The sequence below is a fragment of the Ochotona curzoniae genome, unplaced genomic scaffold (assembly GCF_017591425.1).
Source record: "Ochotona curzoniae isolate NIBS_2020 unplaced genomic scaffold, NIBS_Ocur_1.0 scaffold_3890, whole genome shotgun sequence".
In the NCBI taxonomy this organism is placed as follows: Eukaryota; Metazoa; Chordata; class Mammalia; order Lagomorpha; family Ochotonidae; genus Ochotona; species Ochotona curzoniae.
Genome location: NW_024467115.1, coordinates 7874874 through 7898730, shown reverse-complemented (window position 1 = coordinate 7898730; position 23857 = coordinate 7874874). Strand labels below are relative to the sequence as shown.

The 23857-nt window shown below is 40.0% G+C and overlaps 1 protein-coding gene across 3 annotated transcripts in view; it reads right to left on the bottom strand.

Annotated features, from left to right (window-relative positions):
• Positions 1-23857, bottom strand: part of TRMT11 (tRNA methyltransferase 11 homolog) — a 58452-nt gene that overhangs the window by 11523 nt on the left and 23072 nt on the right. For 2 of the 3 annotated variants that reach the window (XM_040965191.1, XM_040965192.1), the window contains 5 exons: positions 21775-21855; positions 18957-19121; positions 16998-17070; positions 16755-16886; positions 7418-7538 (listed from right to left, as the gene is read on the bottom strand). In XM_040965191.1, the coding sequence (XP_040821125.1) occupies positions 7418-7538; positions 16755-16886; positions 16998-17070; positions 18957-19121; positions 21775-21855 (572 nt within the window). Of the gene's footprint in view, positions 1-1097; positions 2100-7417; positions 7539-16754; positions 16887-16997; positions 17071-18956; positions 19122-21774; positions 21856-23857 lie in introns of those variants that run through there. The other variant, XM_040965193.1, reaches the window with a different exon arrangement.

The following is a 23857-nucleotide window of genomic DNA, read 5'->3' as shown; positions in this document are numbered from 1 at the left end:
TATAGTCTGATCTGCTCCAGAGAGCTCTAGTGATAAGCATTTTTATCCCATGAATTTTATCATTTTATAAAGATTTATTTATTTGTTTTGAAGCCAGCATTACACACACACACACACACACCTCCCTTCCATCCACTGGTTCCCCAGATGACTGCAATGGTCAAGAACAGACCAAGCTGAAGCCAGGAACCAAGAACTTCATTTGGATCTCCCATGTGGGTAGTAAGGACCCAAACTCTTGGGTCATATCTTCTGCTGCTTCTCCCAAGTCCTTAGTAGGAAACTGGATTGGACACCAGAACACAACAGTGCCCCTGAGGGACGCTGGCATTGCAGGCCATGACTTTATCTGCTATGTACCCTTGCCAGCCTGTATCTTACAAATTGCATAAGAAAATGAAAATTATAGGAGCAACCACTGTGATCACAATCCTACACAGCAACATAACTATATACTCTGTCAAGAGAAAAACTAAGTGGTAGTAAAATAAAGTGACACTCTATGGCAACTCCATGAGCAACACTAGCTAACCAGAACTAGACAAAAAGAGAAAATCTTTAAAAGCAACTAGTCATAGCCACTGGATAGTGTTTACCTTTTCATCTTGGCATATTCTAAAGACAGAAAAATGTACCAGAAGGGAAGTTCCATGATGCAGAGAAAAGGCACAGAATTTCCAGTGCAAACAGGGATTTCACCCTCAACTCTGCCACTTGGGTAAACTGGGACAAGCCTAGACCACCCCCACCTCAACTCTAATGTGGACAAACCAGTAAGAGCAAATGGTTAGGAAAGTTTTTTGAGCAACAAAGCACCATAAAGGCGCTAGTTTTGAGGCCAGCATTATGGCAGAGTGGATAAAGCAGCCAACTTCAACACCAGAGTCTCATTACTGTGCTGGCTCATGTTCTCTCTATTCCACTTCCGATCCAACTCCCAGCTATTGGCTGGGAAAGCAGCAAAAGATAGCCCCTGTGCTTAAATTTCTGCACTCAAGTGTGAGACTTATAAGAAGCTTCTGGCTCCTGGCTTAGGTTGTGGCCATTAAGAAAGCAAGCCAGCAGATGCAATATCTTTTTCTTTTAAAAAAAAAAAAAGTGCTACTTTTCACTCGGCTCGCAGAATCCCTCACCAGGAAATAAAAGTGGCTCTTCCTCTCAGGTATCTTCATGATTTTAACATATTAATCAACAATTTTCTTTAGCACTTATGCAAAGGTAAGCAAGTCTAAAAACTACAGCCAGAAACATAAAGATACAAAGTCTTATGAAATATCCATATTCTCTAGACACGTTAGTTATAACCTAGTTTTACATTTAAAAGGGGGAGATGGAGAATATAACAATATTATATGGTGGGCCTGGAGTTATACTGAAGTTAAAGCTAACAAATGAGAAATCAAGTACGAAGAGGCACAGTATGTAAAAGTGTAAAAATCCAAAATTAATAGTCTTCCACTGCCAAAGTCAACAGTGCTGCACAAGCCTGTGAATAATTTGTTAGACGCCTGTGAGAACTGTTTGACAATTTTATGTCATCACTTGTATTATAAAAGACTGGGATCTTGCTACAATTATATAAACTCCTCCCCACACAAACAGAAGGTAGAAATGAAGTAATTAATTATAACCCATACATGATTAATCTGACAAAGAATTTTTGGTTATAGTAAATTCTACACTAGTTAAACCCGATTAAATTTCATCATAGAAGAAAATGAAGGTCATCACAAAATGACTCAGACATTCAGCTTTTCCTGATTGTTTTTTAGCCCCTACTAATTAAAATATACAGTGACAGAGAAACTTCAGTCCATTGCTTCACTTCCAAAACGATGCAACAGTCATGTCTGAACCAGAACCAAATCCAGAAGAAGCCAGAAACTCCCTCCTGGACTACCGCATGAGTGGCAGAGGTCCAAGTACTCATACCAGCTTCCCTTGCCTTCCTAGGTACCTGAGCAGGAAGCTAGCTCAGAGGATCAGAAACAGAACAGTCAGAATTTGGGACAGCCCTATGGGACGTCAGCTTTGTAAGCAGTGACTTATGCTGTGGCACAAGGGCATCCCTTCTCTTTGTGTGTCTGTTTTTAATGAATCTGAAATGGAAAGGAGGATGTATAAAAGAACACCTAACAAAACTTGGAACTACCTAAAAAGGTTTAAAAATTCAATTGGATATCCCCACCCTCCTTCTATTGTCATATTAATAGAGGAATAAAATTCTCAAAAACCTACGTTTCCATAAGACATAAATAAATTTGTTTAGAGAAATATTGTAAATCAGGGTGGGGAGTTTGTACTAAATAAATTAGGAACTCAAGAGAAAGCAAATATGGAATTAGCCCATGATGTATCTTGATTTTCCAGTTTTTCCAATAAAATAGCACTAGCTGATTTATTACATGGTCCTATTAATCATGAAAGAACTTGTTCCTATATTTCTTGTTTCCATTTTTTTTTCTTTACAATTTACATGGGTTACACAATAAAGAATGCTGATGTCATTTACTTTGTTTTCTAATATCAAGATTTAAATTATAAAATCTTTGGGTAATACTTTTACTTCTTACATGTATTAGTTTTGCAGTAACAAATATTACTTAGTGTAATTATTATTATGAACCCTAATGTTTACATTAAATGCTATGATTTCTGAGAGTTGAAATATTACTATTTGAATTACCTAGTATCTCACTTCCTCTTGTATATATGTGTGCATTTATGTACATTATATATACATGATATATACATGATGTTCATATATATATGAAAATTAACTGACATGAAGAGGAGAAAAGAAGTATATTCTAACATGATTGTGCTTCAAAAAATTGACAGAGATGCATTACTTGGTGTACAGTAATACATGTTATATTCACCGAATTATACCCGCTATATAATAATATACCCGCTATATAATAATATACCCTTTTCCCTTCATGATCCTCACCATGAATCCTACATTAGGTCATATTAATATTCCTGATTTCAAACAGTATGCTATATATGGAATAGCTACTTATGAAACAAATACAATAAAATGTTAACAATTTTTTAAATAAAGTATTAAAATTTTTAGAGGTAAGCTTATTATTTTAGTGCAAAAAAACTTTTGAAAGCTATGCACATGAAGGGTCTCCTGAAAGTTTATGAAATATACAACTTATGAAAAAACTGAATGGATTCCAAATTTTATATCATAATAAACTGACCTTTAATTCAATTTTCCATGAACTTTTAGAAGTACCCTTGTCTGAAACAAGTCTTCTATTCCACAAGATAAATACAGGCAATGGTTAACATTACAATGTATGTTCTTCACTAAAATCCTTATGTCGAAGTTATAGCCTCTAGCATGTCAATATTTGAAGACAGGGCTTTTAAAGAGGTAATCATGATGAAATAAGACCATATGAGGGAGAGGTCCTAATCTAATAGGACTAGTTTCCTGACAAAAGGAAAAGACATTGACAAACAGATACACCAAGGGAAAGCCACGTGAAGACTCAGGCGGAGTGCATGCTCTGCAATCCAGCAAAGAAGGGCTCCCCGGAATCAACTCCCGCCAGCACCTGCATCTGGCACGGCCAGCCCCCAGAACTGTGAGACAATACTCTCTCCTGTTTCATCACCCAACCTGTGGTATTGCTACAGCAACCCAAAGAGACCAGCACAGTTAGTAAACTGAACAATAGATAAAGCAGGAAAAAGTCAAAATGCTGTGCAGGGGGCAAGCGTTCAGCCTAGCAGCTAAGACGTAGTGGCATGGCCATGTTCCACGCTAGAGTGTCTGGATTTGATTCCCAGCTCTGGCTCACACCTCCAGCTTTCTGCTGGCTCTGAGCAGCAAATCAGCAGGCAGAAATTCTATCTGTCTCTGTCTCTCTTCACCATACCTCCTCTTCTAAAATGCTTCATAAGCACATTAAAATTATTTTAAATTGTTAAAACTTATTATTTATTTGAAAGGCATAGAAAGAGAGACAATACTCAGAGATTTTCCTTTTCTGGTTCACTCCTTAAATGCCCATAAGAGCCAAACGATGGTCCAGGCCAAAGCCAGGAGATCAGAATACAAGCCGAGTTACCCACACAGATGGCGAAATCTCAACTGCTTCAGTCATCACCTGATACCTTCCAAGTATATGCAGAAGCATAAGCTAGAAACGGAGTTTAGACTCAAGCCCAGATACTGCAGTATAGAATGCAAATGTTCCAAACAGTATCTTACCACTGTATCAAGCATCTACCCTTACACTTACTTTAACTTTAAAAAATTGTATACTGAAGGCATGCAATGAACCTAACACTTAAGATGCCTTCATCCCATATCGAAGCATGCAGGTTTGATGCCTGTCTCCAGCTCCTAACACAAACCCTGTGAAGTAGCAATGATGGTTCAGGTGATTGGATTCCCACTGCCCAGAGGAGGGGTCTGAATATCATTTCTGGCTCCCACCTTTGTGAAAGGTGTGTGGGGAGTAAAGAAGCAGACAGAGTGCTCTCAAATTTAAATTGTACATATTTATTAATTCTTCATATAAAATCAAGATCTATAAAAATTCCCAATGTTGCCTTTTATGAAATGATGCCATAACTTAAGTACATAAAGTAATCTGAGTACACAAATATCAATTGTGATAACTTTTTCTCTAACCTATATCCAATTGGGGTTCTTTCATAACAACTCACCTGTATTTCTAAAGCATATAACTTAGTTTGTTACAGAAATGACAACTTTATTCTTACACTCATATCTCACTAGTTGAACCAGTATTTAATCAGAGTACATCTTGTTATAACAAATACAACTAGTATCAATGGCTCTAGCAGCACCATATACAGAGACAATTCAGTTGGCAGGCAGGGGTGGAATCACAGAGTTAGAACAAATTATCACATTAGCTAAAACATTAGCTAAAAAGTAGACAACAAATTACAGGTATTAGTCAGTGTATTTCAGAGCAGCAATGGCCAGTACTGTTTAAGAAACTAAGTTTGCAATGGATGTTAGGTAAGAAAGTCTTTACAATATACATGAATAAATATTGGTTATTTCAAAGCACCATTTCGGAAGGTGTCACTGTAGCAAATTATTTGGAAACCACTCCTGGAGTTTCCAAATCTATAATATTTACAGGTAAGCCAACATCCTTGGAAAAAGGATTTAATTTCTAAGAAAAAAAAAAAAAGCTTTTACCAAATAAGTAAACTGTGGTATAAAATGTAAACAGAAATGCCCAATTACATCATGTGAAGAAAAAAAAACTTACTATGAAGTAAAATCATTACTTAATATGAATATCTTTATTTAAAAGTATATCTAGTTGAACGAAGACAAAAATAGAACTCAAACATTCCATGTCATTTGAATTAAACTTCTAATATTTTTGCTTTAAAAATGACTACCACACTCTCACTTTAGCTACATTACACATACCAATACATCTATGTATATGTGTATATACACAATGGATACCATACGCTGTAGATATCAATCAACTACTTACACCCATGCACAGCAGAGCTTTTGGAAGCACCCTGATCTTTTTTATTATTCTTATTTCCCATTTTAGAATTGTGCAGGCATAGAGCTTCCTTCCTTTCCACACCGCATCCCCTTCTCTCTGCTTCCCATCCACCCGCCCACTGTCGCCTGAGTTTTGTAGTAAAACAGTCTATCAGGTATATCCTTGACTTCAACTTTCTGCTGTTTACGTGGGTCATGACACTGTTGGTACAGGCAACGGTAGTTGTCTACGTATATTTAGAAGTTTCACTAGGAGTCTAATTTTCAGTAGCAGAGATGCACTCTGAATTTTCTTGGATTCCTGGTACTCTGCTCTCCACTACAACCTTCATTTGTAAAATTGCAAGTGTGTGTGTGTATTTATCTTTACTTTTTGTTTTATATTTTCAAACGAGGTTGTCTTATATGATATTTGTCCTTTTGGAATTTGCTCATATCACTGGACATAATGGTCTCCAATTGGGACCATTTGGGGAAGCATCCTGATCTTACAGCCAAATTATTCATGGAACTTCTGATCATTACTAAGTGATATAACAGGTTCACTAAAACATTTTGCAAAATGAAATGACAAAAATGCAATATTTTAGGAAGAATCATTAAACAAATAAGGGTTAGAAGTGTATGGGAGGGGCCCAGCGGTGTGGCCTAGTGGCTAAAGTCCTCACCTTGAACGCCCCGGGATCTCATCTGGGTACTGGTTCTGATCCCAGCAGCTCCACTTCCCATCGAGCTCCCTGCTTGTGGCCTGGGAAGGCAGTCGAGGACAAGGACGGCACAAAGCCTTGGGACCCTGCACCCGTGTGGGATACCTGGAAGAAATTCCTGGATCCTGGCTTCAGATCAGCCTAGCATCAGCCGTTGACTCACTTGGAGAATGAAAAATCAGACAGAAGATCTTCCTCTCTGTCTCTCCTCCTCTCTGTATATCTGACTTTCCAATAAATAAATGAATCTTAAAAAAAAAAAAAGTGTATGGGAGAAATCATTTAAGTCAGTTTCACTGACAGCTGCTAGCATAAGCCAGGTATAAGGTAATATGACTTTAAATTAAAGGCAAATGGAAGTAACAGTGAAAGACAAAAAGAACCAAGTAAAATTACATATGTATGAAACACTAACAAATAGTTATTTTCATTACTATGAAAGAATCCTTAAGCTAAGGATTTGATGAAAACAAGTCAATTGCAGAGTATAGAGATAAGAATTGTAAAATCTTCAAATACTACCACCCTGCAATTTATAGCAAGGATGGGACCCATCTCAGTTTCGAGGACATATGGGAGAGCTTCCCAAGTCAGCTGAAATAGAGACCAAACAACATTCTGTAGACTCAAGTAAGCTCCACGATGAAGCATTATTCATCACTTCCGGACCTGATAGATGCATTACCTCTTCCTCTCAACTGTAAATGGGAGAGAGTGAGACAGGCACACACACACACAGCACCTGCTGATCCATAATAGGTGAGGGAGAAACTTCCTTTCTTCTCAAATAAAGTAACATTTTCTCTTCTTTACAGTCTGCAACCAAGTAGATTCTGCTTTGGGAGAAAAATGCTAACACACTGCTGATTTACTGACAGTCGTTTAGCTGAAGGAATGCTCTGCTCTGTAACTGAACTAGCAACAGCAGTGTCAAGTCAAGCTTGAGAGGTTCAGGCCAACTACTACCTCTGCTGAGTTTGTGCATCCTACTCTTCCCTCCAGCTCCAATCCCAAACAAATGTCACAAATCTCTTCAACTTCCTCTCTTCCAATACTCAACTGTAGGTTTTCAAAAGTCAAAAACTAACACTTTGAAACTCAATCACAGGAAAATTACTTAGAAATCTCTACCTTGGAATATTTCAGAATTTATGCTGAAAATACAAGGACAACCTACCTCATATTCCTTCACCTTCTCCATTGTGATCAAGCGCCTTGACGTGTGACTGGAAAGCTTCTGCTCACAGTTACTAATAAGTGTGAGGCAGGGGTGACAGGGCACCATGTCTTCTGTGTACCTGAAAAGAGAAGCTGTGTTAGAACTCTCGCCCACGCAGCCCAGACACAGGGCTATCCAGCATGCTGTGGGCCATCCTCCCATTACATGCTGTACCATTCATTCTATACATGCTAACCATCCATGAAGCCCACATCTATCTATATTTTTAAAATGCAAAATATTCTAATATAATGACGTCCAAAAGAAGTTTTGGGTTTTTTTTAGCTAAAGCAAAAGAAAAAAATGCAAATTTGTCTTGATGAAGACTACTCAAAATTTAAACCACAAAAAATAAGGTGACAACTGCACACCACACAGTTCCACAGGAGCAGATGAGGCATACAAAAGAACATGCTCCAACAACCCTTCGACATGACTGTCTTCCCAAAATATAAAGTCCAGGAGCATATGTACTTTTTCCCATGAAATGAAGTGCCCTGCAAAGTTTTAATGGCATCTTGAGACTTTTATTAAGCTTGCAAATACAGCACTAAAGCTATATAATAACATATAAATATAAAATTATACAAATAAAATACAACTAAAAAAAATCAGTTCTCTAATGACATTAACCAGGAGATAAAACTGACAACAGTAACAAGTCTATACAGCACGTATCCTATACATGAATACAAATGATGAGATGATATCAGGAAAGCAGAATAGTCAGGTACAATAATGAAGAACCAGAGCAGAAGAAACAGGAGGCAGACTTAGGGCAAACAGCTGTGGAGTAGAAAGTGGAAGAACGGGGCCAGGGAGGGCACTCATTAGATAAAACTACCTTGAAGAACATCGCGATGGGCAGTTCTTACTGTTCCTTTGCAAAGCCTTGTGCCCTTCTGGATACTATCTGCACATGTTTATTACTAGTTTATCCTGAAGCTCTCATCTAAAATGGGAAGTGTGATCAGTACCTCATCTACAGGTCTGGGACCTGAGCCAGCTGGTCTAGGGCATCCACTGCACTTAACTGCCACTCTGACTTCTCTAGTGCCCTTGGACCTTCCCCAAGCTCTTGCTCATTACCTCAAGCACATGTTCAAAGCCATCACCACCCACTTAACCAGAGCATCCACAATGTACTTGACCTCATTATCAGTGAAAAGAATTCTCTTGAAGGCATTCTCTGCCTTCTTCCCTGGAGTTTTCACAAGTAGTGACCATTGCAGACATCATCTAATAATTTTAATGTTCATTAGTAAGAAATGTACTTCTTTTGAACAGCAGTCAACTTCAAGTTTGGAATTTTTCTACAAAGCATAAATGAAGAAATATATTCTATCCCATCACTGAGACTAAAATAAAAAGTGAACACATAGAGGATGTAGTTTTGACCTTAAACTTAACAGCAGGGCCTGTGAATAACTGAAATATCTGTTAAACTTAGTAATTTAGTAAATTTAATAATTTTTAAAGGGAAAAAAAATATTCTTTATTTCGTGGTGGGATCGCCTTAAGCATTTTTATTTAAAATGTCACTTAAATATGTAAAGACATAAATTATATACAAATCCCTTATGCCTGTAAGCCTTATGTAACTATAAAGCTAAAAACAAATTTATAAAGCTAATCTAAAAGTATAAAGCCAATATAATTTTATTGAGCATTTGTAACATGAATGATGTTAAAATGCTCAAACTACGTTACCAGCATTTATCTGGCTTAACCACAAAATTTGTAAGCGTTACATTATCTTTCCATTTCATCTTTGATCTTGGGCATGAAGGAGCATCATTTGGATCAATGTACCTGAACTTGACTATAATGTGCAATTTTTATTTTTAATTTATTTTTTAATAATGAATACATGGTTTATCAGGGTAGGAAGGATCCAGGTTTAGGGAAAATTGGGTAAATTCACTGCTTCCAAATTTGCTACTTCTTCCAGTTGTTCCTGGGGGGAGGGGAGAAACAAATGGGAAATCCACTCATGACTTTACACGTGTCCCAGTACCTAGGGATGAGGAATTACTACCTCATATCAGCCCAGAATCTCAATGTGGACATATTTCAAGGGTTCTGTCCAAGTGGCTTGGACAGTTCAGAAACGCTGCGAATTTCACCGATCCAAGGATGATGTCATCCTCCCAATGTCCATTGGTTCCATTCACCGAGATTTTTTGCTGTCATCATTTGTTTGGGGTAGTTGTCCAGTTAGTTTCGTTCTTCTGTTACAACACCAAATGTGTTGCCATTCTCCTTTTATAATAGGACCTACATCTACTGCTCTACCTTTTTCATTAAGTAGGGCATATTCTTGCAGGCAAATCCTAATACCTGAGCAGCTGACCCAAGCATCACCAGATCCCCCACCCCTGGGGCTTACAAACTTGACATCCACCAAGCAGGCGGGCCCCAGGGCCCAGGACAGGAGACCCAAGTCCCACCAAATCCCCCACCTCTGGGGCTCATGAACTTGACACCCATCTAGTATGCAGGCCCTGGGACCCAGGTCAGGAGTCCCAACCCCCTCCACAGCTCCCCCACCCCCAGGATTCACAACACCAACACCCACCTACAAGGCGGATCCTAGGGTCTGGGCCAATTGACCACACACCACCAGCTCCCCTGTCCCCAGGGCTCAGTAACCCAGCCCCCACCACACAGGTGGGTCCCATGACCTGAGCCAAGCTACCTGAGCTCTGTCACATTTCCCAATCCCTGGGACTCAAGTACCCAGCCCTCACTGGGACCAGACTGGCATGACTCACCTCACCTCAGCATCCGCAGTCTTAATGTGCAGCCTGCCCTAACATAGCCTGCCCCCTCTTCCAGCTCCTGTTGGTGGGTGCTGCAGCCTGTCCCAGCCCAGCCTGAATTCTGTCCCAGTCCTAATGTGAACTGGCTGGTGTTGAGGCCCAATCTGGCTCCTGCCCTGGTTTCAGATCTGCCAGTGGGTATTATGTGCTGGCCCAAACTGGTCTGTCCCTAGATCTGACCCACACGTATGCCTGTGGGTACTATAATTTGCCAAGGTCTGGGCTGCTCCTTGCCTTTCTTCTTGCGCTCACCTGCAGGGGCTGCATCACAATGATTCCATTCTCCATTCTTCTCCTCCCAATGGCAGTTCTCACGCACATCAGCGGGTCACTGGCCCAGGTTGACTTTGTCCACCTCCTGTTCTGGCAAGAACAGTGGCCTTGCCCAAACAGCCACACCCATTCTGGTTCTTGTTGTTGGTTGCTGCAGTCCAGCACTACCTGGTCCACACCTAGACACAGCTTTCACATAGTTCAGCGGGAGTCAAGACCTAGTCTGGCCTATTCTACACCCAATCTGGCTCTCACAGTACCAGTGGGGGCTGCAATCAAGCCTAATCTGCTGCTCCAGCATCCCAGTGCACACCCACACCTGTGCAGTCTGTAGGCATGTACAGCCACACCTGCTGCTCTCAATCCTACTCTCATTCTCAGCTGTGAAAACCCCAACCCAGCTGGGGCACCCCCTTAACTCCCCAGCAAAGCCTAAACCCACCCGCAGACCCACTACTCTCACTCTTGTTCTCCCCTCCAACTTTGGCGTCAGTGCCCTACATATATACACAAGTCATGGACTTATCAATGAAAGTTCCTAACCTGGGCATAAAAACCACAGGTCATCTCCCACTGACACCTGTGCGATCCAATCATCCCTCTGTACATCAAGACCCTCTAACCGTGACAGTGAGTCCACAGGCGGCCCAAGGGGCTTCACCCAGTGCCTTTGGGGTCTGGGCCACCAACAATAGGCACCCGTGCAAGGTCAAAAAACCTAAGCTCCAGGATGAGGTGGTCCTGGAGGCCTGCTGAGCTCCCCTCCCTCTGCCAGGGGTCCAGTGTGCTCAGCTATACGTAGCTGTGCCAAGTGATTTTTATTTTTATAATTGAATCATACAACAGAATTTGCCTAAGAAATTAATTCAATACTAGGATTGAACACACACTGATTACACCAAAAACACAAAAATCTTAAAATTATCAGTATAAACGTACAATTTTCTATTAAACTTCTACTTATTCCTGATTCAATGAAAAGGTATATTTTCCAATATAACATAGCCAAACTAATCCTAAACTGCTTAATGTAGAAGATTATTATTTCAGAATTGCAGATAATATTAGATCAAATTTACTGATATTGTAATTTTTACAAGAGGAAAGATTGCAGATGACTCATACTGAAAAGTAAAAACCGTCGATTTCCCTAGCATAAACTAGAAATTACATTCATTAATAAGTCAACACAAATGATTAGTAATTCATCAAAAAACCACTTTACTAACGGAGGGAGAAGACAGAGAAGTCTAGTAGTAAACACCAGAGGTCCCAGCAATAACATCATGAAGCCAGATGTGAAGGAAGCCAACAGCAGAGCAGTGTTCCCAGGGCTGCCAGGCACTGAGTTCACGGGAATCTACCTTTTGGCAAAGCATCCAAGGCAAAAAAAATAATAAAAACTTTTTTTTCTACTTTTAAAAAATCTCCTTTAGTTATATGTATTTACAAATTCTAACTTGTTCAAAACTAATAAAATACAGAAATCACTGAAGAAACAGTCAGTTACTACTTCTAACGGTTTTTTTTTTTAAAGATTTATTTTTATTTTTATTGGAAAGGCGGATATACAGAGAGGAGAGACAGAGAGGAAGATCTTCCGTCCGATGATTCACTCCCCCAGCGGCCGCAACGGTCAATGCTATGCCAATCCGAAGCCAGGAGCCTCTTCCAGGTCCCCCATGTAGGTGCAGGGTCCCAAGTCTTTGGGCCGTCCTCGACTGCCTTCCCGGGCCACAGGCAGGGAGCTGGATGGGAAGCAGGGCTGCCGGGATTAGAACTGGCGCCCATATGGGATCCCGGGCGTGTAAGGCGAGGACTTTAACCACTGTGCCACTGCACCGGGCCCCTGAAGGTTTTTTTTAAAGGAATAAATAAAAGAACTCCAAAAGAAACTCTTGACCACTAGAACTTCAACTGCAATTGAACTAAGAACTACAAAATAGTGAATATGCTAGAAGTGAACAAAAATTAATCGTATTTCTAAGGCACACAGGAGCTAGTTTAAGAGATCTTCATGGATCAAATCTGGAAAAACAGCAAAAAATAAGAAATAAATTACAACCCAATGGATAATTCAGGAATCCATGACTTCACACTACTACAAATAAATAGGATATAAGTGAAAGTTCTTCATGCAGTGCCATCTTGTAAATGGTGAAGAAATAATAGAACAGAAAAATCATTTGGCAACCACCACAGTGGTGGCTGTCAACAGTGGAATTGTAAATGTGAGTAGCAGATGATGAACAACAAGATCCTGGTATACTCACAGGCTGTTTCCCATGTAATACTCATCAAAGAGGAAAAGGATGACTCAGAGTGAAGACACCTAACAGAGAACATCATGATCAGAAGATCAAGATTAGGACCCGGCACGATGGTGCAGTGGTTAAGGTCCTCGCCTTGCACGCCCGGAATCCCATATGGGCACCAGTTCTAATCCCGGCAGCCCCGCTTCCCTTCCAGCTCCCTGCCTGTGGCCCGGGAAAGCAGTCGAGGACGGCCCAAAGCTTTGGGACCCTGCACCTGCATGGGAGACCCCAAAGAAGCTCCTGGCTTCGGATTGGCTCAGCTCCGGCCGTTGCGGCTGCCGGGGAGTGAATCATCGGACGGAAGATCTTCCTCTCTGTCTCTCCTCTCTGTATATCCGCCTTTCCAATAAAAATAAAAAAAGAAATCTTTAAAAAAAAAAAAGAAGATCAAGATTAGCATAACCAGTAGATATAATCCATGTATTGCTCCAAAATGTGCCTCAAGGTGATCAGCTTTGTGGTATTCCTGCCAAGAATGCTTCACCTCAGTCTGGTCATAAAGGAACCATTAATCAACCCTGATCAAGGGTCAACTCTATAAAACTGCTGAGGACATAAAGGACAAGGAAAGAGTAAGGAAATATTTCATACTGAAATAGATGGACAAAACAAGACACATTAACACAGCGACTGATCCTGGATGTACTGCTACTGTTAACCTGAATGGGGCTGGTGACGTGGACAGCAATGCCGTTATCAACACTGATTTTCAGAGATGATGACCATGGAAGGGTACTTCCTTACACTGAGAAGTGCAATGGAGTATAAAGGACGGAAAGGACATCATTGCGGCAGCTTCTCTCCCAGAGTTACAAAGAGCGTTATTGGTAAGGGGTAAGAGAAGGAGGAAGAACACGAGGAGATTACATTAATATTTGGGGTAAACAATCTGGATGAGGACAGAGATGCAAGTTTTTGGGTACTGTATTTTTTGAGTACCCAATTTTTATAAATTTGAAATTATTCCCAAATAAATATCAACCCTAAAAGCTATTAAGACAAGGGCCCGGCGCGGTGGCGCAAGTGGTTAAGTCCTCGCCTAGCACGCCCGGGATCCCATATGGGCGCCGGTTCTAATCCCGGCAGCCCCGCTTCCCTTCCAGCTCCCTGCCTGTGGCCTGGGAAAGCAGTCGAGGACGGCCCAAAGCTTTGGGAACCTGCACCCGCGTGGGAGACCCGGAAGAGGCTCCTGGCTTCGGATCGGCATAGTATCGACCCGTTGCGGCTCACTTGGGGAGTGAATCATCGGACGGAAGATCTTCCTCTCTGTCTCTCCTCTCTGTATATCCGCCTTTCCAATAAAAAAAAATAATAAAAATAAATCTTAAAAAAAAAAAGCTATTAAGACAAAAAACAAGTAGCTTGCTACCAGAACCCGGTTTGTCTAAAAGACTGCTTTTGTATTGAAAAATACAATTAAGTTCTGCGAAATATTAATAAAATCTGACATGATACATATCAAAAATAGAGCAGGATGTTGAATAAGGAAAACTACAGCTAATTAGCATACAGTATGAGAAGAAGTTGTTTCGTTCTTTGGAATTAACTGTCCTCACTTCTAAAATGAAGAGGTTAAATGACATTATCAATGGCAGCCAAAAAAAACCCAATGTGGCATGAACACGTACCATTATCAGCTGATAAACAGATACAAGAATAAAGCTAGGCAATGGTATTTCTAAAACAACATTTGTAAAACAAATTTTAAAAAGTTTCCAATTGCCAGGAGCCTACTCAGAACCATGAAAATAAAGATAAGCCACCACTAATCCAAAATGGTTTTTTTATAATTGTTTTGTAAATATAGTAAGAAATAACCAAATTTTAAGATTGAAAACTATCTTACATATCTGAAGATCTCACATATTCAAAGACCCTGTCTTCCAATGATGATGTATACAGCTCCATTCCTATTTAATAATTACTAATAACATTCAACTCAGTTACATTAAACATAATTAGGGCTTAAAAAACATGTGTACTGGTGGGTAAAGCCCCCACCTGCAAAGCTAACATCCTATATGAGTGTAGGTTCCAGTTCTGGCTGCTCCACTTCTGATCCAGCTCCCTGCTAAGGCACCTACGAAAGCAGTGAAAGATGGCCCAAATGTTTGGGTCTGTGCCACCCACATGAGAGACCTGAATGAAGTTCCTGGCTCCAGCCTCCTGGCTTTGGACTTATTCGTCTCCAGCCGTTGTGGCCTCTTGGGGAGTGACCAGCAGATAGAAGATCATCTGCTCTTTCTCTCCTCTCTCGCTTTGTCAAGTACATGAATAAATATTCAAAACTAAATAAATAAAACAAAGCGCAACACACACAAAAAAAATAAAAATAATAATGTGTATTTTTGCCTAAGTCTTAGCCATTAAAAAGATTTATTGTGGGCCCGGTGTGGTGGCCTAGTAGCTAAAGTACATGCCTTGAACGTGCCAGGAGCCCACAGGGGTGTCAGGACCCCATAGGAACACCAGTTCGAATCCCAGCAGCACCACTCCCCATCTTGCTCCCTGCTTGTGGCCAGGGAATGCAGCAGAGGATGGCCCAAAGCATTGGCATTCTACACCCATGTGGTAGACCCAGAAGAGGCTCCTGGTTCCTGGCTTCATATCGGCGCAGCTCTGGCCATTGCAGTCACTTGGGGAGTAAACCATGGGACAGAGGGTCTTCCTCTCTGTCTTTCCTCCTTTCTATATATATCTGACTTTGCAATAAAAATAAAATCTTTAAATAAAAATGATCTATTGTATCACACGTTGTCATGACAGTAAGGTACCAGGAAAGGTGCTAAGTACAGGAGTTGGAAAATCTTTCCTACAAATGGGTCACAGAATATTTTAGATTCATAGAAACTTATGGGTTATACATGTTTCTCTAGCATATTTTTTTTTGTGTTTTAGCAACTCTGAAAAACTGGGGACAACATAGCTCAGCAAGTGAAGCCAGAACCTGTGCTGCCAGCATCCCACATAGGAGCATCAGTTCTGCTGCTGATCCAGCTCGCTGCTAATGTGCCTGGGACAGCAGCAGCAGATGACTCAGATAGGAGCCTTTGCCACCCATGGGCAGATCTGGATTGAGTTCCAGGCTCCAGGCTTCTGCTCGCCTCACACAGATGTGGCACTTGAGGAATGAATGTACAAAATCTCTTTGTCTCTTTCTCTGTTACTCTGCCTTTCAAATAACAGATGAGTACAGCTCTGGTCATTGTGGCAACTCTGCCTTCCAAACAAAATAAATTAAAAAAAATATATGAAGACAAGTCTAGCTCAGACACCTTAGAAAAACAGGCAGAACGGACCCACCATGGTAGCTTAGTGGCTAAAGTTCTCACCTGCATGCTGGGATCACATATGGATGCCAGTTCTAATCCGGGCAGCCACACTTCCCATCCAGCTCCCTGCTTGTGGCCTGGGAAAGTAGTCGAGGACGGCCCAAAGCTTTGGGAGCCTACACCCACATGGGAGTCCTGGAAGAGGCTCTTTCGGATCGGCACATCTCCGGCCGTTGCAGCCACTTGGGGAGTGAATCAATAGATGAAAGATCTTCCTCTCTGTCTCTCCTCCTCTCTGTATATCTGACTTTGCAATAAAAATAAAATAAATCTTAAAAAAATAAATAAAAGAAAAGAAGAAATACAGGCAGAGGCCTATATCTGGTCCACACACTCAGGGTTTGCCAGTGCCTGAAACAAAATACAATAGTCAAAGCAATTCAAACAGTAGGAGGAAGGGTGTATTTTCCTAGATAACTATTGGCAGACAAAGGCTACAAATACACATTACATAGGATACCCTTATTGCAATTAGAGGTAAAGAAAAAATTGTACTAGGTATGCAAATGTCAGAGAAAATGAATGAATTAAAACCAGAATTAAGATTACATACTCCGGTGTATACACTGGTAACCAATAGACTAGTCTTCCACCTAATACGAGGGTCTCAGCCGCAAAGTTTAACAGGTCAAAAAACATATCACTGAGATGGTAACTCAACGAAACAGGAACGTGGCTTTCTGGACTGTACAAAGACAAAATTAAAAAATCAGTAAAGAATTGTAAGATCGTATGAGTTAACTAGAAACATGAGTCTTCTGAAAGTAGTAAAACATTACATCTAAATTCTACTTACCATTTTTCTATTCCCTTTGGTATTTCCTTCTGTGAACCTGTTCTTCTGGTAGATTCTCTGATACCATATGGTGCTGAAGAGAAACAGGTAATATAGATAATCAAAAGTCACCAAATGACCAATGAAGGACAAGTAGACATAATGTGACTCCAAATGAGACATTCTGAAGACACAACATCAACCGTGCATTATTGCAACATGAGAATTTGTGTTTTCAAAAATGTCATTGTCAGAAAAGAAAGACAAAGGCTGGGCAAGTGTTACAAATTAAGGAAGCTGAAAAGATACCCTCACTAAATGAAACACCTGGGTCCTACCCTAGGGTAGGTATAATGGCCATTACTGGATCAATTGACACAACTATAGGATAAAATGTAACTTGAATTATTTCCTAAAATTGATAAAGGGCTCAGGCTCGCTAAGATTGTCTCTGTTCTTTTCTTAGGAAATACACACAGAAGGACAGGAATACAGGGCTACAACATCTGCTACTTAATCAGGAGAAAAAACTATGCATTTTATACACATACGCCAAGTGGAACAGCAAAATGTTAATATAAACTCACCCAACTATCTTAAATTATACTCAATGCCAGCATAGTATCTTAAAAATTTTCCTTTTGTTAGCATAGAAAGCAGCTATGCTACCAAAGAACTCAGGAGGGTTCAGACAGAGGGCTTAACTTCGACACTATTTACAGACTTACTGCCAAATACCAGAAAAAGCAGATCTATTCTTAGCTCAACTGCCTAACAAACCAAAATCTCACGAGGCATGGAAAATAAGTGCTCATGAACATTCCGGAAGCTCAGTGAGTTCACCAGTCCTGTGGCTTACAGCAACTCCGAATTTATTATACCTCTGCAAAGGAAATCTAAGGTTAAAAAAAAAAACCCCTACAAAACATGGAGAAATGTATGATACCTGAAATTTTACAGGACTTCTTTAGGTTTTACCTACCTACCTATCTGAAAAGCAGAGTGAAACCAAGAGGTGGGAAAAGAGCAAGCAACAAAGAGGTAACTTTCATCTGCTAGCTCACTCTGAAAAAACCTGCAGTAGCTGGAGGCTGGGCAGGCTGAAGGCAGGAATCAGGAACTCTAGCTCTCTCCCCTGTGTGTAGTAAGAACTCAAGTACCTGAGGAATCATCTGGTACATTAACAGGAAGTTGGATCTGAAGTAAAGGCAGGACTCAAACTCAGGCGCTACAATACAGGACTTAGGTATCTAAAGCAGCAAGTTGGGCCTGGCATTATAGTCTATTAGCTAAGTCCTTGCTTTGAATGTGCCAACATCCTATTCAAGCACTGGTTCTAATCCTGGCTGCCCTGCTTCCCACCCAACTCCCTGCTTGTGGCCTAGAAAAGCAGTCAAGGATGGTTCAAAGTCTTGGGACCCTGCACCCACATGGGAGACATGGAAGAAGCACCTGGCTCCTGGCTTCAGGCTGGCTAAGCTAGAGCCATTGCGGCCGCTTAGGGAGTGAATCAATGGACGGAAGATCTTTCTCTCTGTCTGTCCTCCTCCCTGTATATCTGACTTTCTAATAATAATAATAAAGCAGGTTAACCCAGTCAACCCAGGTTAACCCATCTTGCCCCACTATTCAAAGAAGTGATCATTGTGAATGACATTTTAGATTCAACTGATACACTAACGAACATTTATAGTTTATTAAAACAAATATAAGCCTCAACAAGCAAGCTAGAAGAGAAAATGGATACCAAGTTCATATATAAGTATATAAAAGAGGATAGCAACATCACACAGTAAAACCTTAACTACAAAATTGGAACCATGTCCAACATTAACAGATTTCTACTTTTTCCTAGGTGATGCTGTTAGGAGGGGGAGGACTACTAGCGCAAATTAGCATTTTGTCCATGTAGTGATAGATGTAAATGACTTTAGGAAACAGAATCTACCCAAATTTTCCATTGAAAAAAAAAAAGCTTACGATCAGTGATGATTGCATCAAAATACGTGCCCTTCCTCCAGGAAGGTTTAGACGCATCTGAAACCAGCACATCAAGGTAGTATTTCTCTAAGCCATACTGACGAAGATTTGCTCTAATGTTTTCATCTGGTCCTCTCCATTTCTGGTTTTTCCTACTAGCCTTTCCTGAAGACAAAGGAAAAGGAAGAAAGTATCAGATAATTCAACATCATTCTTATCTTCTGGAGTTTAACTCAATGTAATGTTTTAACTTATGCTAATCCATGGTTCCCAAATAATTCGTTTTCACATAAAATATTAATGTATGCACATAAATAAAATGTTTTTATTTCAACTTAGTATAAAAGCAGATTTGAACAGTAAAATGTACTGATAGGTAACTGGCCTTATTTCATCACCTTTCAAGTAAAATTGTTTTATACATATTCAGTAGTTTTTTTTACAAAGATGTCTTTATTTGAAAGGCAGGGTTATAGAGATAAAGAGGAAGACACACAGAGATATTTTCTAGACATTACTTCACTCCTCAAATGGCCTGTTTGGTGGAATGAGCACCTCAACAGAAAGACATTTAAGGAACAGTTGAAGGCCAGAATACACTTGATAGAATTCCAAATATAAGCTTAGGATGAATCTGTAAGAATAAGAGACATTTCTGCTAAGTTATATATGTTCATTGCATCCTCTATAGTTACACATACATATCTTTACACCTTTCTGTACTATGCACTGTGATCTACTTCACAATAAAAACAAAAGTTAAAAATGGAAACCATAGCATGACTCAACTACATGAAATGTAGAAGTCACAAAGAGGTGCAGAGAAAAGCAGTTAGGTCACCACAGCAAAAATAAGCACAGGGCCTTCATTAAACTGAGCTGGAAACATCAAGAAAGTCCTACAGATTCAAGCTGTGTAGCAAAGCAAAAGTTTCATGAGAGTCAAAGTTGCCAACTCACAGAAGCCTCATCATGTGATTTTTAACAGAACAGCAGACATGAGAACAGGAATACAATGGGCAGAATAGGTGCTGAGAGATAATGAAGAGTGGACACCAACTAAACATTAGATTCTTGAAAAGGAGGAAGAAATCAGCGGCAGCAAGTGGGCCCATTTAAGACTGGTGGAAATGGTTTTGTATTTTTAAACAGAAGAAACTTGAGACTCCTGCACAAAATAGCAGAGATCAGAGGCAAAGGAAACAGGGAACACACAGCAGTATCTTGGATAAGTACCGAAGAAACTCCACCTCAATCAGAAGTCTATGCCAATAGACCAAAGATTATAGCATAACTTCCTAAATATAACTTTCACAAATAAAAATTCAAATAAATTTTATAGGACAATTTCTTTGAAGCAGAGTCATTGCTTCTCCTAAAAGCAATTGGGGATAATTCTTCTTAGCAGTTTGTCTACTCTAGCATATTGCTCTAACATTCTTGTCAGCATGGTTGTGTAAACTTAATAAAATATAACTCATTTTCCTTCTAGTAACTTCCACTAAGTTTTTATAGCCAGAATAGGAAATAAGGTAGAACATCAGAGCAATACCTCAAATTTCTTCAGCAAAAGAAAATAAAGAATAATAAATTCTCACCTATGCAATAACACAATCAGTGTGGAACAAAAAAAAAAAAAAAGAGTTCTCCAAAGGCCAACTGATCAAGTTACAATAATGAAGAACAACACAAACACAAGCAATCTCAAAGTCATCCATGAATCTTGAAACTCTTCACGCCTTTCAGCCAAAAGAACCTTTTTGCAGTTTGATGCAACTCCATCCACTCACAGGTCACTAGCAAAGCTTTTAGAATTTATCACCTCACAGGCAAAGCAGATACTTGCGTCACGTGCCCCTCAGTGCAAGGCAGAATCTTTCAAGTTACTGTTACCGTTAATGTATTTTAAAGATGTCTTGGCCAGTTATAAAAATTAGAACACACCTATGATATCAGAAACTAGATACGAATGCAGTCTACTCCATGTGATCACTGGATAAATGGTGATAATCCTACATGTAAACTGTTTTATCGACACACACATGCTGGTTTACAAAATGGCTAGTCTTGCCCTTCTGCTTCTTCTCTCCCAACCCTTGAGTTCACAAATGCATAATTTGCTCTTTTTTTTTTAACTCTCTTACTAGGTCTACAAATACTTTTGAGACAGTATCTTTACCTTTTTTTAAAAAAGATTTATTTATTTTTATTCAAAAGTCAAATTTACAGAGAGAAGGAGGAAAGGCAGATAGCAAGATCTTCATGTTCCCCAAGTGGCCACAACGGCTGGAGCTGAGCCAAGCTGAAGCCAGGAGCCTGGAGCTTCTTCTGGGTCTCCCACGCGGGTGCAGGGTCCCAAGGCTTTGGGCCGTCCTCGACTGCTTTCCCAGGCCACAAGCAGGAAGGTGGATGGGAAGTGGAGCGGCTTGGATGCAAACTGGCACCCATGTGGGATTCCAGCGCATGCAAGGCAAGACTTTAGCCATTAAGCTCATATGCTGGACCCAATATCTTTTTCTTATTCACCCCTGCGCTCCCCAAGATCACACTGCACACAGAAGATCATGTCATTAAAAAATAAATAAATAAAAACATATATCCAGAGGGAAAAATGGGAAGTATTGGCATACTCCTCAGTCTAAATTGTGAAATACATAAAATTTGCTATGTTATAAAAAAGCAGACGCACAATACAATATCAAGTATTATTATACCATAATCTTGTATGTGAACATTAAAGTAATGTCACATAAAAATTACTCAAAGGCACATCTGGTATAACAGCAAAGACAATCCGATGTCTAAGATCTCTACTCACCCAAACCATGAACTGTGTTGTAGTCTATGTCAGTCCCACACACATATGCACCAAAATGAGCAGATGCTATCAGGAGGCCACCTGAAATGTCATACAAGTGTCTGTTAACTAGAAAGTCCCAGATTCTTATTTTGTATACTATTCAATTTGATCCGGAGTCTTGCAGCGGCTGCAGGGAGAGTACCATGAAATAACCCGCACTTTCCAATATTCGGCAAGCTTTAGTAATGAAAAAGAAAACCCCTAAGGTTATCCTCATGAAACAAGTCACAAAGCAAGAAACGTATGCATACATTCCTTTCAACAGCATTATTTAGGAAGCACTATCTTTTGTGATGAAAAGTATGTTAAGACATATTCATCATATTTCAAGAGGTCAGCACCGATGCAACTTGTTCCTTTCTTAAAAATGAGAATATAGGGGCAGACATTTGGCATAGCAGCCATGTCACCACTTGGAACATCTGCACCATATCAGAATATCCCGTCGTCTGATTTAATCCAGCTTCCTGTTATCGTGCATCCTGGGAGGATTCAAACACTGGGATCCCTCCCGGACCCTCATTTGGAAAACTCAGATTGAATTCTGGGCTCCTGGTTTCAATCTGGCTTAGCCCTGTCCACTGTGGGTATGTAGAAAGTGAAGGAGCAAACGCAAGATCTCATCAAAATAAAACAAAAACTAGTTCACGTTAAAAATACTGAATGAAAACTTAAGGATTTTTTACATAAATAATCTAAATTTAAATTATATCCTATTTTATATCCTATTTTAATAACTCTGGTAACAAATCTAACTATTACCTCTTGCTTTAAATCATAAATGTAAACATATTTACCGCCATTATCAAGTATACATAAAAACAGTACAACTATTTTTCCTACATAATTAGTGTGAAATCAATGTAAGAACAAATGCGCCAATAAAATTTGACTAAAATAAGGAATGTAACAGAATCAGTTCACAAATGAAGGAAATTACTAAAAATCATGAAAGTAATGAAACTCTAATTTGAAACTTTTAAGAAAAAAACTTCATAACGTTACACAGACTTTTAATGTTTGTACTTCTCATTAAATGTCACTGTTTCAAAATATTCAAAATAAAATACTTGCCAGGCTTGCCTAAACAGCTACACAGTCGAAAGCTCTAGCATCAGTCAAGCTGACCTCAGAAAGCTGTTTTTGGACCTCAGAGCATGCACACAGCTGAAAGAGGCAAAAAGAACTAGGGCTTTCTCCCTTACATTCTTCTGAAACATGTGGAATTAAGATGAGCAATGCCAACCGAGGCTCAAGACTACAAATGAAAGGTGTTCTTCCCATAAGTCCACAAAACACAGTCTGGTAAGGTACTTAAAAACATTTTTTTCACGAAGGCCCAGCGCAGTAGCCTAGTGGCTAAAGTCCTCACCTCACACGCATTGGGATCCCATATGAATGCCAGTTCTAATCCCAGCAGCCCCACTTCCCATCCAGCTTCCTGCTTGTAGCCTGGGAAGGCAGTTGAGGAAAGCCCAAAGCCTTGGGACCCTGCACCCGCGTGGGAGACCCAGAAGAGGCTCTGGACTCCTAGCTTCAGATTGGCTCAGTTCCAGCCATTGCAGCTGCTTGGGAGTGAAATCAATGGATGAAAGATCTTCCTCTCTGTCTTTCCTTCTCTCTGAAAATCTGACTTTCTGATAAAAATAAAATAAATCTTAAAAAAAAATTTTTTTTTCATGAAAATGACTAATTTTTGTATAAGGTGCTTGTGAATCCAAATCCTTGGTTCTCCTAAACTGACTATAAAAGTACTTACAGAGACTTGCAGTAGACGAAGCCCCATGTCTCTCAGAACAGCCCAGGCTTAGGGGAAAGCAGTGCGTGTGAGGACACGGAATACTCAGAAAATCTCTTCACCCAAATCACAAGGAATTGCTTCAATTCTGCCGGCGGAGGCAGATACTCACCTAGAAGAACTAGTTGTCAAAGGGAACAGAAAAGCTTTCCTGTGCTTCCTTAAACAGAACCTGATCCACTGGGATAGAGTGAGTTTTGAGAGGACCCAATTTACAGTACACTGCTGAAAGGAGACGAATAA